This window comes from Aplidium turbinatum, chromosome 1 (assembly GCF_918807975.1).
Source record: "Aplidium turbinatum chromosome 1, kaAplTurb1.1, whole genome shotgun sequence".
NCBI classification, from domain to species: domain Eukaryota; kingdom Metazoa; phylum Chordata; class Ascidiacea; order Aplousobranchia; family Polyclinidae; genus Aplidium; species Aplidium turbinatum.
Window position 1 is genome coordinate 11,074,397 of NC_137472.1, and position 17,008 is coordinate 11,091,404.

Consider the following 17,008-nt stretch of genomic DNA (forward strand, 5'->3'; position numbering starts at 1 on the left):
AGGCCTCCTTATGTAGCCTACTGCAATAATATTTTAAATACACTTAGAGTGAATAGCATGATGGTATTCAAATTACAGTTTTGTAGTAAGCCTAACCCAATACTACCTGGTTATTGCCCTAGAGTGCCCATCGTGGTTATGTTGGTTGTAAAGTCTGCACGTAGGCTAGTTTTATTGTTATCTCTAGCTGTGTGTCATGCCAAAGTGTGCACACTGCACACAGTGTCCAACCAAAACATTACAATTTAGAATGCATCTTTTCAATAAATTCCTGTTGCACATTGGCTAAGTTATTTATTATTACGACAAGAGGTTTGCAATTTTTAAATTTGCACAATTTTTCTCTTTGTTCTAGCCTACAATAAACGTTAGATAAACAGAAAAGAAAATCCATTCCGATAAGAATCAGTTGTTCCATTAGACATTAAGCTTACAATATAATAAATAAACGGCTAAAAGATAAACATACGCTGTTTGGGCAAAAGCAGCTTACTTTTGTTCGTTAAGTAGACTATATTTTTTGCTTTATTTTAAGCCAAGATTTTCTATTTTCTTGTACAGTAGATTAAACTTACATTGAATTTAATGTGGATACTTATTGCAATATATGAGCTTTTCTCATTGTTTGTATCATAATGGAAGAAAACATTGAATTGATGGATACCATGAGAGTGACTGAAGGTAAATTGCTGAAGTTAGTAGCAAAATATAGAATTTGTTAAAAAAAAAATTAAAAAGCTTGTTACGATATGTAGCTGATTTGATTTTTAACCGTAACTGCAGGTATTAATATTTCGAGGCTAATTGAATACTGGCATTTGCACAACAATCTAACCTTTTAGCGCATGTAAAAAAAGAAAAAGTAAAAATACGTAAAACGAACAAATAAAGCAAACTCCAATATTAACAGGCATAAAATTTCTATTCTCAATGGATATTTGTAGGTAGTAAGTAAGCTTTCAGTCAGCTCAAATCAATGTAGACATGCCATCAAAAGGTGTTGCCTAGAAATACCAAAAGTCATATATAGCACCATGCTATCTAATAATGTTTAAAAGTTTTAACTTTAAACTGTAAGTTTTCGTGCAAAAAACCTGCAAGTAATTGCATTTTTTGTGGCATTATTTCCAAGTCCATAACAACGCAAAGGTCATCAATATTCATTTGCTATGTTTTTCATCTTTACTTTAACATGAACGGTAGGCTAAATCAAATAATATAGGACAAAAATTTGGCATTTCTTAGAAGGACTAAAACAAAAGCATTGCTAGACAAGTGTAGACAATTTATACGTGTATTGTGTTTGCTTTCTAATTTGGATTATCTCCTCTCTCGCTATTGAATAGGAGTTGTCAGCAAATACTGAAAAGGTTTTAAAATATATGAAAAATAATAACTGCAGACAGAGCTTCTGTTTCAATTAGCATTTCAAAATATGTTTTTGTATTATCTGATAAACTATAAAATTTATTAATAAACGGCATTGGAGTCTTCAACACGCATTGTATTAAAGCTATTCACGACGTATCGTAACAATTTTCACAACAATTAATTAAATACTTTTAGCTTTGCTTTGTAAAACAAAAAGCACCACTACAATGATGACCTACCTGGGTAGTACAGTATTAAGTACTGCATTAAATTAAGTTAAAAAGAACCCTATTCGCAGTACTTACTTTAAAGGTTCTTTTTCGAGCCTTTTTCGTTTACAGTGTGGGTAGTACAGTAGTAGCCTAAGTAATTCGTTAGATTTATTTTTTAGTAATACCGTAGTCAGATGATGTATATGCCGGTAAAAAGTATAGATGTGTCCCACTGTCCCATACTTGAATCCAAGCATCGGGGATAAGAAAATAAGATTCTCATTATAGGCTACTAAGCCTTCAGCACTTACGAGAGTAAGGTGGCCAATTCCTTTCTATCGGCCTTATTTTTTCCAGAAATTATGCCCACCCAATTTATTACACCCTGGGTAAAGGTAAATGGTATTTTTCCACAACCAGCTCAAGCCGAGAGTCGAGAGTATGCCTAGAAACAGGATTATGTGATGAGATAGCGATCGCTTTGACTGCGCCATCTATCCATGATATACCGGTATTAAAGAATGAAAGCAACATAGTATAATTCAATAATCAATTGTCTGTATTAACATTAGATCATGAAGTTGTTTGCATCACGAAGATTGTTACTGTTAATGGCGGAGATCAGATTCATCTGGATGTTGATACTTTGAGAGAGGTTTTAATGCAGAAAGATGTCGCCGATCTTCCTGTTGCAATTTATTCAGTGGTTGGACCTTCAAGAACAGGGAAGTCATTTTTATTGAACCTGATGATGCGATACAAAAATCGTTCCCAGGTAAAGCCATAAGGTAAAAAGGTAAAGTAGGTAAAGCCTTTGAAAAGCCATAAATTATCAACGATAAGCTAGGAGTAGTGTTGCACTATACACGCTCAGTTTCTCACAATGTCTGCAGCAGGACACCACTGCATTGTTCTACTAGACCATTATTCAAGTTCCCAATTTGAATCAGATTGGGCAAAATCGCCCTCCAAAATTTTATTTTGCACCTCAAAAAAAAATGTTTCAATACTATTACAAAGTTTTAGTATTATTGCAATTCATGTTGAATGACGTTTTTTCCCCCCAACTGTTGCTTACCCACCGTTAAAGTTTTCTTTCCAACGACATCACTGCTTTGAATGTATGTTTACAATTCAGGCAACTTACGCAAGACGTCTTTTAACCTCTATTTTCTGCGCAATGTGTTATGTTCGGGAGTAATATGAAATGTGTCTAAATAATAAATACTAATAATACTACAAAAAGTGATCAATGCCAAGCAAAAAGCCAAGCAGAGCGAATTACATCAAATATAGTTACTATTCACTATAAACCTCTACAGCCTGTTTCACCATAAAAGGGAGATCATCAGAAGGCCTATATTCAAATAAAATCTAACTGGGTCTACCATCTGCTATATCTAAGTAGTAATAATATAATAATAATAAGTAGTAATATCTAAGTTAGTAATAGAATCTAAGTGGGGCCTCACCAATTATCATTGGTGCCTGGGCCTACATTATCTTCTCGATGACCCTGCTGTCAAGTTTCATGCTTAGCCTACACATAGTCAGACCTCGGCCTGCAGTGAAGCAATGTCACAATGATCACTTGATGCCACCGTCGACATTTTTAAGTCGCTTGATTATTTCAGTTTTGGCAACTTGAATTTGTTTTAACTTCGGGGGTAGTCAAAATAGTTGCATTGAAACAACCATTTCACCATAAAATGATTGTCGAATCAAACATTTTTTGACTGTGATATTAAAAAGTTTTGCCTTCCCAACTATTTAAAACGCTTTTTTTCAGACCGTTCAATCTGATTTAGAAAGTACTGAACCTGAGGTGCTCGAAAACAAGTTTTCATGGAAAGGTGGTGCAGATGCACACACGCAAGGACTATATATCCTCAAAACACCATTTCGATTCAAAGGCAGAGATGGCAATCAGGTAGGCTAACCAGTTACTGTAGATTAGCTACTAAAATTATATGTTCAAGTTTAAACCTTTCTTTTTCACAAACGTTAGATTCTTGATGAAAGCTTAAGTTAAGCCGAAAACGTTCGACTGTTAAAACTATTTATAAATATGTAAATATATTGTTATAGGCTAATGCTCAACCCCGTTGTGTTGTTGTGCACTGTGCAGTGCCCGTCTGTGATACGAAAAAGCAAATTCTCTCCCAAAACTCTACTTATACTATATATCGTAGAATATTGTACGAAGAAGGAGGAGTCAAGCAACATTTTATTTTCCACAGGCTGCTCTTTTTTTTATGGACACACAAGGATTCTTTGACATGGATACAGCAGAACAGGAACACAGAATGATGGCTGCTTTGAGTTTTTTAATAAGTTCAAAGCAAATATTTAACGTTAAAAGTCGCATCGAGAGTACGCATGTGGAACATATTGTGGCAAGTAGACCATTGTTGTATTATTGTAGTTACATATCGTAGAATTTTTCACTGCTGATGTGAGGAACGGTACTGTTAACCTTTTGTTTACCATGGGGTCTGATAGTCCCAAACTAACTTTTGCCGTGTGATTACTCTTTCAGTTTAACTGATACCACATTGAACTTTGTGCATATCATCATCAGTCGTCATCTCCGCCTGCAGCAGATTGCGCATCAACAAGGGTTATTTGCTTCCAAGAGTGGCGATTTTGAGCCAACTCGCTCAGTTTCGCCAAGTTGAGTCCGGTCCATGATTGGATATTGTCTTGCCATCGTTTTGGTTGTCTGCCGCATATTCTTTTTCCTTCTACCTTGCCTTCTGTGCAAACTTTGCTGATTCCTAATTGTGATCTTTTAGTGTGGGCGTGTGGCCGAACAGTTTTAAAACTTTTGATTTTAATATTGCTGCAATTGGATGTAGTTTTGTCATAGTTAAAAGGTCTTCTGTTTTCGTGTGGTCAAGTAGCCTTTTGTTGGTCATGCTTCTTATGATGTGATTTTGGAAGTAGTGAGTTTTTTCATTGTTGATGATGTCCAATTTACGCATTCTAGAATCTAGACTATACAGCACGACTGGTAAAACGAAGGTGTTGAAATTTTTTGATTTCAGTTTGATGGGGAGTCTATTGGATCAGGATGTTAGAATCTTTCTGTTCTTTTCAAATGCTGTCCAGCCTAAGCCAATTCGGTGTTGCACTGCAGTCTTTCCATCGTTGGTCTCGGGTAGTCGGTGGCCAAGATATATAAATTCTGGTGCTTGTTCTATTTGTTTTCCGTAAGGAGTGAGATTGAGTGTGTTGTTAGTTTTTTCGGTTGTCATTCATTTGGTTTTGGACACATTTATTTGGAGGCCGAATTTAGCAGCATTTTTTGACAGGGCATTTAGGGATTCCTGCATTTTCAGTTTAGAATTATTCAAAATGGCCATGTCGTCCGCGTACCTTAAGTTGGATATTACATGACCGCCGATGGTGAATCCAGTTGTACACTCACTGTGCAAGTGTGCATATACCATAGTTTGAAAACATTAACACAACATCAGGAATCTTCATTAGGGTGAAAGCTGACTTGCTGCAAACCGAATCTCATATTTTCTTGCCAAAGACGTTAAGATTGGTATAGCCTACAACAGAAGTAAAGTAGAATTTTAGCATATTTGAACACAGTCGTACAATTTATGATTCATCATTTTAGTTTTATGCAATTTTTAGTATTGTATGCTTTTAATTAAATATGCTTATTATACGGGTCTTCTACTATTCGGTGAGTCCGATTCGGTGAGTCCGATTCGGTTAGTCCGATTCGGTGAGTTCCTAACCTCTAAGCCTAACTCCTAACTCTAACTAAAACGGCAATGATAATTAGGCTACGGTACCCAATAATTTAAAAAAAAATGAAAAAATCACCGAATAGGGATCGGACTCACCGAAACGGGCCATTCCGTATTATACAGTAGGCCTATGTATATTGTATACGTGTGGTACAGATTAAAGTTTATTTTTATAAGATGATCAATTAAATGTTTTTTTTTTTAATTTATTGTCATCAGAAGTTTGCAAAGTTGGCTGAAAACATTCGTCAGAAGAAAAAAGAGTGCACTCCGTTTCAAAAACAGGTACGGTACAGAAGTAGGCTATTTGTAGATATAATAGCCTAAGCATTTAAATATCACTTTGTTGCTGATGTTCTATTTGTAATGTTTTGATAGTGAGACTTATTTTATAATGTGGTTTATCATTTAAAACAAAATGAGGGCTGAAACGGTTGGTGGCTTTCTTTCTTTCTTTCAAAATTAATTGTGTTTTCAATTTCCTCACAGTCCCTGATTTTTACTGTTCGTGATTGGGAAATGAAAGACTTTCAGATTGGGTTTGGTGGCGGAAAAGCATATCTGGAGAAGCGAATGGAAGGGAAAAAAGTCCGGGCAATTGAACATCAGCTGAAAAAAGAACTTTTGAAGAAAACATTTGGAGAAATCCCGTGTTATCTACTGCCACCTCCGGAAAGTAAAATCAGAGAAATGGGCGAAGAAGATGATGCTTGTTTGATTAGTGGTAAGTTGTTGTTTGGGTAGTTAGTATATGTAGTACAATAATTTAAAGCACATTGGTGACAACTCTATTGTATAACAATTAGGACTTTTTTTAGAATTTAATCAGTATGTATATAATAGGTAGCGCAAACTTTTTGTAGTTGAAAAAATAGTGGTTTACATTAGCTCTGTCTTTTAAACATTGAGCACTTTTATTTGCAACTGCTGCAATCAATTTCTGGATTATATAACTTATAATAGGCTCTATAACTTATGAGTTGTTTCATAGAAATACAGTTTGATATTTCTGGCTAAGTTGGAATACCCAATAAAGAACTTATTGGACGACCTTATGAGTTATGACCTACGTAGTCGACCGAAACGTATATATATTTTATGCAAATTTGTCTTTTGTTTGTCACATTTTTCTGCACCTGCAAGATGACATCAAACTCAATTATAATGAATATTGCAGACATAAAAACTTATTTTTTTCAGCATTATTTTATAGAGATTGGTGAAAATTTTCTGAGCATGGCAAAAGAACTTTTTCGGCACTTGCTGGCACCAGAACAAATTACTCTGAAAGAGATCAACGGTAAAATAGTGTCATGTCGAAAACTCTATGACCATTTAGACGCATTTACACCAATAATTAACTCGGAGGACGGTTTGGAAGAAAACACGCAACATTTTCTGGAGGTAGGCTATATGTTAACATGTTTTATTCAGTAAACGGTACACAAATTAAATAGATTAAAAGAAGCTGTGGGCAGCTAGATTTTATCGCGAATTTCATCTTTAGTTTTGTTAAATCGTTTGTCTATCTATCTTGCACTCTTGATGAAGATCGCGGGACATATTTTGAAAGGATCGGCAGGACAGCAACATCAATTGTTTATTGAAAGTATGGTGGAAGGAAAGAGGTGCAAGGGAAGAAGGAGACGAACTTGGGGAGATGATGTATAACTAGTAAAACAGTAGGTTGATTTGTCTAGCGTCGGAGAAGCAAAAAGAGTAGCGGAAGAAGGTGACGTGTGGTAGCAATCGACAGCCAACATTCATCTCGGAGACAGCACATGATGATGATTGCTTAGAAGCACTTTGCCAGGCATAGAGTGCAAGCTAGTGCAATTTGTTATTACCACAGCGAACTCGCAGCATCAGGCTAAAACAAGTCGTTAATATCTACATTGTGAAGATAGGATGCATTTCTTTGCACAAATCAAATGGAAGCAGCGGACAGCTAAATTTCTTATCGGCTATTGAAAACTCGTCAAATTTTAAAAAGATTATGATTTATTTGCCAATAATCATGATCATTTATTGATGGTTCCACTATGGCCTGCAGTTTATTCAGTTTAATTTAGTACAAAATATTTTTGACAGTTTCAATGGGTATGCCGAGGGTTCATAGTGAGAAGCTAGGAGGCCTTTGAACGTGATGGTCACAAAAGGCAAACCACAAGAGGTTGTCTCTTTACTAGTCAAATCTTAGTAGATACTGTTGGACAGTGTTGAGCCTTTGCTTTAGAATTACTGGCAAAGAAAGAAAATGTTTTATAGATAAAGTTGAAGAAAACAAGAATTTTCAGTGTGCGATTGTTTGTTTTTTACATTGTTTGCGTGAATACACGTCAGCTATGTCAGGTAATAAATAGATCAAGGTTGTCAAACCCATTCCCATATCATCACTTATTGGTATTCAACTATTCAATCGAACGTAAAATTTCTTAAACGATTGCACCCGGCGATTGCAGCCTATTTGAAAAAACATAATGTCGCTTTACCATTCAGAGGTAGATAAAAGTTGGCCGTAGCGCGCTACTTTTGCAGAACCGCTACTTTATTGGTAGCGGCGCTAGGCCTATAACTTTGTTAGAATAACAGCTGTTGCAACGACATTACTTTTTTTCCTATTGTACTTTCGCTACTCGCTACTTTTTGATTTGAAAGGAAAAAAAATCATTTTTAGACCATAAAAATAAAATTTTACGTAGAACATGGTCTCTATGACGACGTTGTATTGGTACTGCGAATGTGGTACTAAAACATGACATCATTCTTTTTCTAGGTCATGCTAACTTCACAAATTACTTAAGCACAGCTTTATATCCCAAAACGCTTGAAGCTTTTTTGACCCTAGTACATGTGTGTTGCCCAGTCCTACAAACTGACAAAAAGCATTAGGCCTACATATTGATTTTTATGTTCTGTTAGGTTGATGCAATAACGGATATGAATCACTTGATTCAGGAGTACAGCAAGAATTTTATGGAGAACTTGTGGATTAAACTATCTGTAAGTTTACCAGATTTCATAAGCTGCGTTTCACCTTTGGTCAAGAAGAACACTGGTCAAGCCTACTTCTGGTGTGCTCAGTTCAAATCTGAAGTCAAATTTTGCCCGACTCTCATGTCAGATTTAATATTAAGTAATCATACTTTTGTTCTTTTTCAGAAAAAGATTCTATTGTATGCAGTTAATTGTCTCCAAAATAGTTACCTACATATGACAAAATAGTAATATTGGCATTTTGAAGTAAAAGTTATAATTGTTCAAGATAATTATTTAATATTTGCTTATGTAACATCATAACCACGGTGCCAATTCATCAAGTGATTGTTTTTGAAGTTTTTGCCCTGCATTGTTATAACTACATGAAGTCATTGTGTTTGGTTCCACTTAAGGCTGGGTGCACTAACATGCTGCCACCACCAGTTGGCGGCTCGTCATAAGGGACTGCGGGACTGCAGCCCCCCAACATTTTTATGCATATGTGAATTATATTACATATAGATAGTTTTGCCATGTTTTTTTAATTTATTTCGCTTGAAGAATTAAAAAAACTTTTAATATTAATTTTTCTTGTAATAAAAAAAAAAATTGTGTTACAAAAATTAATTGGCAACTCTGGGTCTGCAAATTCTGCAGGTCCGGTGCATGGTCCGGTGTTGCTTGTTCTTTTTTTTATGACCTAAGTTTTTCAGAAAAAAGTTTTCTAGCGTCACTGAACAAGCGCTGTAGGGACTGCAAATAGAACAGACCCTGGTCAGGGATTCCAACTTTGGTTCTCGTAAATCTTTAGGGTAAGCGTGTGGAAGCTATCGGTGATTAGGTGAAGGGATCGTAGGTTACTTTACTTGATCTGTGTTTTGAGAAGTCACTGAGACAGACTAGTTTTGAATTACTGTAATTATTAATGCTCTTACACAATTTGTCCTTTTGGGATGATGACGTCATGAAACGTCACACAGGTTGGAATGGACTATTATAAAGGAGGAAGTACGGGGTGGAAATGCACTGAAAAACACCTGAAGGAAATTGTCTCCCATTTATTCATTTGTAGTTCAATTTCAACAAATTTGCTATCGTTGGAAAGCACAAGCATAGATCTAACCAACTAAGTTAATACCAAGTCCCAAAATAGTACTAGCTCTATCTGGTGACCACCTAAACTTGACCAAATTCAAGCCATTATCAAAAGTTTACTATGCTAAAAACATTAAACGACAGCCAATTAAAAGAACATGTTACTGTGTTACTAACCTAACTCAGTGCATTTATAACTCGGTCCGGTCCAGGTTTATAATTATTTATATTAGGTTAGCCTACTGGTTGATGCAGCCCCCCCATGTTTTAAAACCACGAGCCGCCACTGGCCACCACTAGTGGGGACGAAAGCGAGTTTGGATAATGATATATCTGGAGTGGCCAGTTCATCAGAAAATTGTAACATTACTCATATCATGCTACATAGACACCTTTAAATCTGTTGTTAACATTTTTCATTATTTGTCAGAATGAGCGAAACAACCGACAGAGCCATCAATCGATATTCGATTCAATGCACAAAGATATGATGGAAATTTATGATCAAGCTCCAAAACCTGAAGTTCCCCAGTTGATCAACAAGTTTAAAAGAGTTCTTGACGATTTATTGAAGCGTATCTATGAAGCTTATCAGGTTCTGATAAAATAGATCTCCAAACCGTGCTTTCTTTTTTGTCACCAGTCGTTTTTATATGAGCCTTAGTAGCCGAGGTTAGCCTATACTTTTTACCACCCTTTGCAAACGATGTTTCTCTGAATACACCAATAGGCTACTTAAAACTTCTACTTTAATTGGTGGCTGATAACGTTATGGCACTTTTGCTAGACATAGAATAAAGAGGAAAGATAGAGTCGTACAACCTTTACTAAAAGCTTCGAAAGATTAAAGATTGGGAAGTTTCGTAGACACTCTACCAATGAGCAGAGTTCAAAATGTATTTGCAATCCATACAAAATAATCAATGTTTTAAGAGCTATGTGAAATAATGTTAGCTATTTTATTTTTTGTTTTTCATTTGCTTTTAGACTGGTTTCAAAGCTGAAGATTTGTATGAGGAAGCACTGTGCGATTTTAAAGGCCATCTAACAACAGTGAGTATTGTGAATGGTGATCAGTGCTAGAAACATTAAAAAGTAGCTTGTAGTAATTAACTCATATTTTGTAATCGTATCTACAACGGTAATTTTGTAATCGTATCTACAACGGTAATTTTGTAATCGTATCTACAACGGTAATTTTGTAATCGTATCTACAACGGTAATTTTGTAATCGTATCTACAACGGTAATTTTGTAATCGTATCTACAACGGTAATTTTGTAATCGTATCTACAACGGTAATTTTGTAATTGTATCTACAACGGTAATTTTGTAATCGTATCTACAACGGTAATTTTAATAGAAACCTTGCAAGTTAAAAATCGCAGCTTCTTTACGTGTCCTTGCCATTCGGAAAGGATTGTCTACGGTTCTTCATTCTAGTAGCCTAATTCCTAAGTTTGTGCCTACTGCTCTCAGTGAAATGTTCATTGTTTCAACAATCGTTGAGACTTTAACATGCAGATCAATGCTATCGTATTTTTAATTGTAGCTGTCATATATATAGAAAAAAAAGAAATGTAAATCAAGCATTGCATTCCTACTGTTACATATATCTACTATAATTTTTTTATTTTATATCGGGTTTAAAATGTACAGATCACACCTGAACACACCTTGATGTACAAAAATATCATTGCACAAGCAACTGATGAACTTGAGAGCAAGGCCCAAGACCTGAAAAAGAAGATTCGAGAAGATATTTCAGATGAATGCTACGAATATTTCCTAAAAGAAGGTAAACAATTGATTGATGATGCAGACAAGATGCAAACAAAAAAGATCATGAAACGGACTGCAGTGGGTTTAGGGGCCACAGCCGCAGTAGCAGCAGTTGCCTGCCCACCTCTGATTATATTTGGCCCATTAACCACAACAGTTATTGGGATCGTAAGCGGTAGTTTCGCTGCTGCAGCTGCTACAGCTTCGGCTACCACAGCTTTTAAAAGTAGCGGAGAGGATCATGAAATACAGTTGGCAAGCAGTGTATTTCGTGAATCGTCAGATTCTGGAGTTGATGATGACATCACGAATGGCTATTCTACCAAGTTTAAAGCTGAAGTTGTACTTCAACTTACATTTGGTAAAGTAAAGTTTTTGATTTGAAAGACATCAAGAAATGTTAATTTTCTTGTAAATTTGATTGACTTTTATTTTTCAAGAATCACAACTACAACTGATTCCTTGATTTATAGGCTGATAAACATTGCGTTTATCAGCTCACAGCTTTTTAAAATCAATGTTGATTGTAGTGCTCTTGCTCGAAAAGTTCAATGTGTGACGTCATTACAGATCATTAGGCTATGTATCAAACCACCATTCACGCATTTAAATAAAAAGAAAACAGTTTTATTAATTGCCATCACTCATTTTATAATTATACAAACTGTCGGTATTTTTTTATTGTTTCGAATTTAATTTCATGATCATTGTTGCCTTGTACATTACGATTTCAGCCCAGTTATATGTGCGTGTATAACGTAGGAGTCGCTTACAAGTCAGCAGTTGTGAACTGAGCAAGCGAATACTGATCAAGTGACAACTGAGCTAGCAACATTTCAGCAAGTGGCTGAAGTTGGAAAATGATGAAACTGAGCAAGTAACAACTGAGCAAGCCTTAACTTGGCATGTCAAAAGTCAGCAAATTGAGTTTGACAAGCGATGACCAAGCAAGTCCGACCTGAGCACGTAAATCTCATTTGCTGACTTGGAAGTAGCTGAAATGTAATTTCTGAGTTGACGCACTTGCTGAGTTGTCGCATGCCGAGTGGTCCGACGACCATAACGCAAGCCTATTCACTGTATGTGTATGACAATTGACTCCCATATGCTGAAAGTGTCTTGATCCAAGATAGGAAACAACATTTGAAGATTAGGAAACAGAGCTACGTAGCTCCATAATAAAACTCACAGCATAATGAAAAGTAAACAATAACAGTATAATTTCAATATAAATTTGTACTACTGTGATGGCCTACATGTATTGTGTGTGATACACGAAATTACTCTAGGCCTACTCTCATTTCATGTGTATTTAGTTGAATGAAAATTTCCAAATCACTTTTTGTTATCACATTGCATTTCGTTCCCAAAACAATTCCTATTGATGAGGTTAGTTGAACCTACTGAGAATGTTATGCTGTTGTGTTTAAATATAGCTTCTCACATATATTCTGACCGCATTATACTGTAATTATAATTTAGCATAGTCAAGAATATACAGTAAGCAATAAGTGGTTTGGTCATGCCATAGCAAAAGCTGCATACTTTTGGCTGTATTCCACAGGTGTATGAAGTCTGTTTTCAAATTATTCTTATACATATATATTAGACTCAAGCAAAAATATTCTTACAACTGCAAAATGTTCTTCATTGAAAGTCAAAATACCTTTAGGCTACTGTATTCTTACAATAGTCTTAGTTTTTAGTGGTAGTTATTAAGAAAATGTACATAATTTATGTCAATAAACTGTTTCAAATGATAAGAATTCTTTAAGCATCATAAAATTACTAACACTAACAGATAACGATTTTAAATGCTTTATGCAATAGATTGAGTTTCGCTTTTAGCAGCATGGTCGTTAGATTACTTAATTTGTATCAAGAGTCGTCAATTGTTTTGAGTCGTCAACTGTCAATTGTTTGAGTCGTCAACTGTCAATTGTTTTGAATCGTCAATTGTCAAGAGTCGTCACTCCTGCAGTTTTCGTTTTCCACACTTGGTGTTCATTTGCAACAACAAATCACTAATTGAATGAGGCCCTGAAACAATAGCGGATGCAAGGGGTGGTGATTACGGCGATCGCCCCCCCCCCCCCTAAAACATAGAAAAGTAACGTTATTCACTTTGTATTTGCAAGGTCGGGTTAGTACTAACCTACAAATCATATTGTTTTGTTGAAAACCCCTCTCGTAAATCTACTCGCTGGATCTGCCCCTGCTGTGAACCAGATTATGCGGTTGTCTGGGATATTTCTTTTGAATCATCTACGTTTGACAAAACATCTTCAGTTTGTGAAGGCAACGCACACTTATTGTACGGGATGTTGCATATGTGTGCGAGAACGATAAGTTCGAGAATTTTATCTTTTTTGGCATCAAGAGCAACCACTGATACAGAATAAAATAAACCATATGGTAAAGACCTTCAATAACTAGCCAAAAGCTAAAGAAAGAGGCAACAGGAGCTTTTCTTGCGGGAACTGACACCAAGACTCATGTTTGCTCACAAACACAGGTCCAGGGCTCTGGGAAAGAATGCTTGACTGAAAATAACTGATGTTCGAAATTCTGGTAAAACCTCTCCCCGGGTTGGGAACGTAGGCGAGACTCGAATTTAAATTCCTGTAAGATCCTGACCGGATCCTGTTGCGTACGATCCGGAGCTAGAAACTGTAGTCTCCAGCAAAAAAAGATCGCTTTGATTATGTAAGTTAATTGTGACACCTTCCGTTTCTTTTTCGGAAAAACATTTTGACAAACATAGAAAAACTAAAGATAACTTTTGGAAAAAGTCATTAAGGTATGATTAAAGTTATTTAAAATAGAGTTAGATAAAAATCCAAAGTGGCGAAGTTTGAACCCTCATAAACCAAATAGTTGTGCACAGACTGAGCATAGAGCAATTTTTCTACGCTAATCATGAGAGTTAGCGATAGATCTGGTTGCCAGGCGTGGTGAGAACTTATTGTGTCGTATCCAGGCTTACAGGTTAAGTGGACAAGAAAGCCAATCTTTGCGTCCACCTTCAGACATGCCTTCAAGTGTCTTGCTAAGGACACAACCGCATGTTTCTCAGCAGTGTCGAACCAGCGCCCTTTTAAGTGCTGTATAGTACTTTTAAGTAGCCGCATACTCACCACTCGGCCATGCGATGGTAACCTAAAGAGCAAGTAAGCCAATACGTTATGAATGTAATGGGAAGGTCGGATCAATGGATGCCACAACCTAGATTCTAGGTTGTTGCATCACCAAGTAGCCTAGGTGGTAGTCTTTACATAGTTGTACAACCTAGATTCTAGGTTGTGGTATCAGCAGGTAGGTAGTAGCCTCCAGGTAGTTGTGGCAACTTCTAAGTTGTGGAAGACCAGAGCGAGGCTTGTTGAAATCAAACGTGTGAAATGCTGCAATATAAAATCCACTGGGACGCAACTTTATGTAATTTTGCATTTGCACAACGCTTCTTTCTGACTGATTGATTGAATCTTTATTCTCGGACTGAGACAGCTTCTTGCAGAACTTAATCCTGGCAGATTCGCATAGTTGTAAGGGCTTTGAATCACTGACGCAGGCCCAGTCACCGATATTGTCAGAGTGAAGTTTCCGATTGTTGACGTCTTGTTGCTGGGAATTATTCCATCCATTAAATGCCGCTGAATGGAGAGCAGTCCTTAACCAGCTTTTCTCAAGTGAACACCCTGAGAGTCGAACCAGCGCAGCTTGATCTTGAAGCTCTTCGTTCCAGAAGTCACGCGTTAACCAACCGAGTTATCGGGGCGGACCTATGGGTGACACCTGTAAGGTTATACGTTGCAGATTTGATATTTTTCCTTGTCAATTGGATTGTATCACTTGGTTCGTTTGTACCTCCGCTCTAAGAGCCGCCCACACACGCCAACACTTAGCAGGCACACCATACTCTGACATAACCTACTCTCATAAAATAGGCTAGTTACAAGAGAAGAGCAAGGGGATCAAGATAAAGTTATAACACTCTGGTTAGACCAAGTGGTAAATTTGCATTTTATTACTTGTGTCAAGTTTACATATTTGTTTACATTGACCCATGGATTTAGTAGCATATTTGTTCATTGTACAACAACATTGCTATTTGCTTTGAGAGTGTCATTCAAAACATATTGAATTCTGTATTCTCCTTCGTTGAATTACTGTTTTTATACGGGATGCAAAGCTTAAGGCCGTTACCCTCCTGCCTACGCCACTGGTCACAAGCACATGTCTACCAGAGCAATAGTATTATATGATAAACATTGCCAACAACTTTGCACGAGCCTGCGTGGCCATATTTTTATTACCCTTTGTTGACAATATTTTCCAAACCACAGTTCACTGGGAGGTTGCTGAAGAGCAGACATTCGTTAGTTTTGTCACTATTAAGACTATTATGACCAAGTCTAGTAACCCTAGAGGCAGATTAAGCTAAATTTAGTCACCCCAATATTCACTTTATTTTATGTAGCCTATATTTTGCAATAACAAACATTTTGGCCCCATGACCGGGAGTGATTAGCAAACAAAATAAATGACAGCTTGGGCTGGGTTCAAGTACTAAGTAATTACTTGAAAACCTTTGCTTGTTACTTACTTAAGTAATACTCAATTGCGTGAACTCTCGGGGTGTGCACTTGAGCAAAGCACGTTAAGACTGCTCTTCATTTAGTGGATGGAATAATTCCCGGCAACAAGACTTCAACAATCGAAAACTTCACTCTGTCAAACTCGGTGACCGGGCCTGCGTCAGTGATTCAAAGCCTCTAAAAGTATGCGAAACTACCAGAATTAAGCTATGCAAGAAGCTTTCTCAGTCCGAGGATAAAAATTCAATGAATCAGAAAAAAGCGTTGTGCAAATACAAAATCACATCAAGTCGCCTCCCAGTGGATTTTACATTTCAGCATTTTACAAGTTTGATTTTGACAAGCCTCGCTTTGGTCTGCCACAACCTAGGAGATGAAACAACTACCTGGAGACTACCACCTACCTGAAGATGCCACAACCTAGACATCTCTTTGTTCCCGCAACAAAATTCTCCCGTTGCCTCAAGCCGTGCATTTTGCTTTAAGGTGTGGCTAGTTATAGGTCTTGTTGGACTTCAATTGCTCTTTCACCAAGCATTCTCATGGTGAAGATCGCTTTGGTTGTTCCTCTATAAAGACAGAGGAACAACTAAAGCGATCTTCATCATGAGAATGCTTGGTGAAAGAGCAATTGAAGTCCAACAAGACCCATATCTTGCATTTGTAGATTTCAAAAAAGCCTTCGATAAAGTTCGTCACGAACAGCTTTTTGAGATGCTGAGCAACATTAACATTGATGACAAGGACCTGCGCATCATTAAGAGTGTGTATTACCAACAACAAGCTGCAGTTCGCCTACCTAAAGGTCTGTCTAGATATTTTGAGATTCAACGTGGAGTCAGACAAGGCTGTGTGATGTCACCAGATCTGTTTAACTTGTATAGTGAAATTATTCTCCGAGAAACAGAAGGCATTGATGAAGGAGTTTGAGTAAACGGCATCTCAGTAAACAATATTCGCTATGCTGATGACATTGTGCTCATAGCGACATCTCCTGACGGTCTACAAACACTAATTAACAGAACTTCAGACATCAGCGCAAAACATGGAATCCAAATTAAAGACAAAAAAAACAAAATTGCATGACTAATGACTATCTCAAAACAATGTCCTCAACAGCACTTCACCGGGGAGGCAACACAATTGAACAAGTGTCTTCTTTTAACTATCTTGGTTCTCTCTTAACAGCGGACGCACGATGTACAAAA

At 36.8% G+C, this 17,008-nt stretch overlaps 2 protein-coding genes across 2 annotated transcripts; both read left to right on the plus strand.

Moving 5' to 3' along the window:
- Positions 1–588: 588 nt before the first annotated feature.
- On the plus strand, positions 589–13,584 carry LOC145776059 (atlastin-2-like). The gene is made up of 11 exons (XM_082587494.1): positions 589–681; positions 2,156–2,358; positions 3,373–3,513; positions 3,824–3,979; positions 5,570–5,635; positions 5,840–6,074; positions 6,564–6,754; positions 8,273–8,353; positions 9,855–10,019; positions 10,412–10,477; positions 11,083–13,584. Exons 1-11 carry the CDS (start codon positions 636–638, stop codon positions 11,587–11,589), a joined length of 1,857 nt encoding a protein of 618 aa, XP_082443620.1. The 5' UTR covers positions 589–635; the 3' UTR covers positions 11,590–13,584.
- A 2,822-nt stretch (positions 13,585–16,406) lies between these two features.
- LOC145776144 (uncharacterized) lies at positions 16,407–16,730 on the plus strand. The gene has a single exon (XM_082587579.1). It carries the CDS (start codon positions 16,407–16,409, stop codon positions 16,728–16,730), a length of 324 nt encoding a protein of 107 aa, XP_082443705.1.
- The last annotated feature ends 278 nt before the right edge of the window (positions 16,731–17,008 follow it).

What these genes read in the sequence shown, in the direction of transcription:
- LOC145776059 (XM_082587494.1), top strand. Translation starts at nt 636, where the DNA reads ATGGAAGAAAACATTGAATTGATGGATACCATGAGAGTGACTGAAG. An exon ending in TACCATGAGAGTGACTGAAG is followed by an intron (nt 682 to 2,155) that starts GTAAATTGCTGA and finishes TATTAACATTAG; the next exon opens with ATCATGAAGTTGTTTGCATC. An exon ending in ACACGCAACATTTTCTGGAG is followed by an intron (nt 6,755 to 8,272) that starts GTAGGCTATATG and finishes ATGTTCTGTTAG; the next exon opens with GTTGATGCAATAACGGATAT.
- LOC145776144 (XM_082587579.1), top strand. Translation starts at nt 16,407, where the DNA reads ATGAGAATGCTTGGTGAAAGAGCAATTGAAGTCCAACAAGACCCATAT.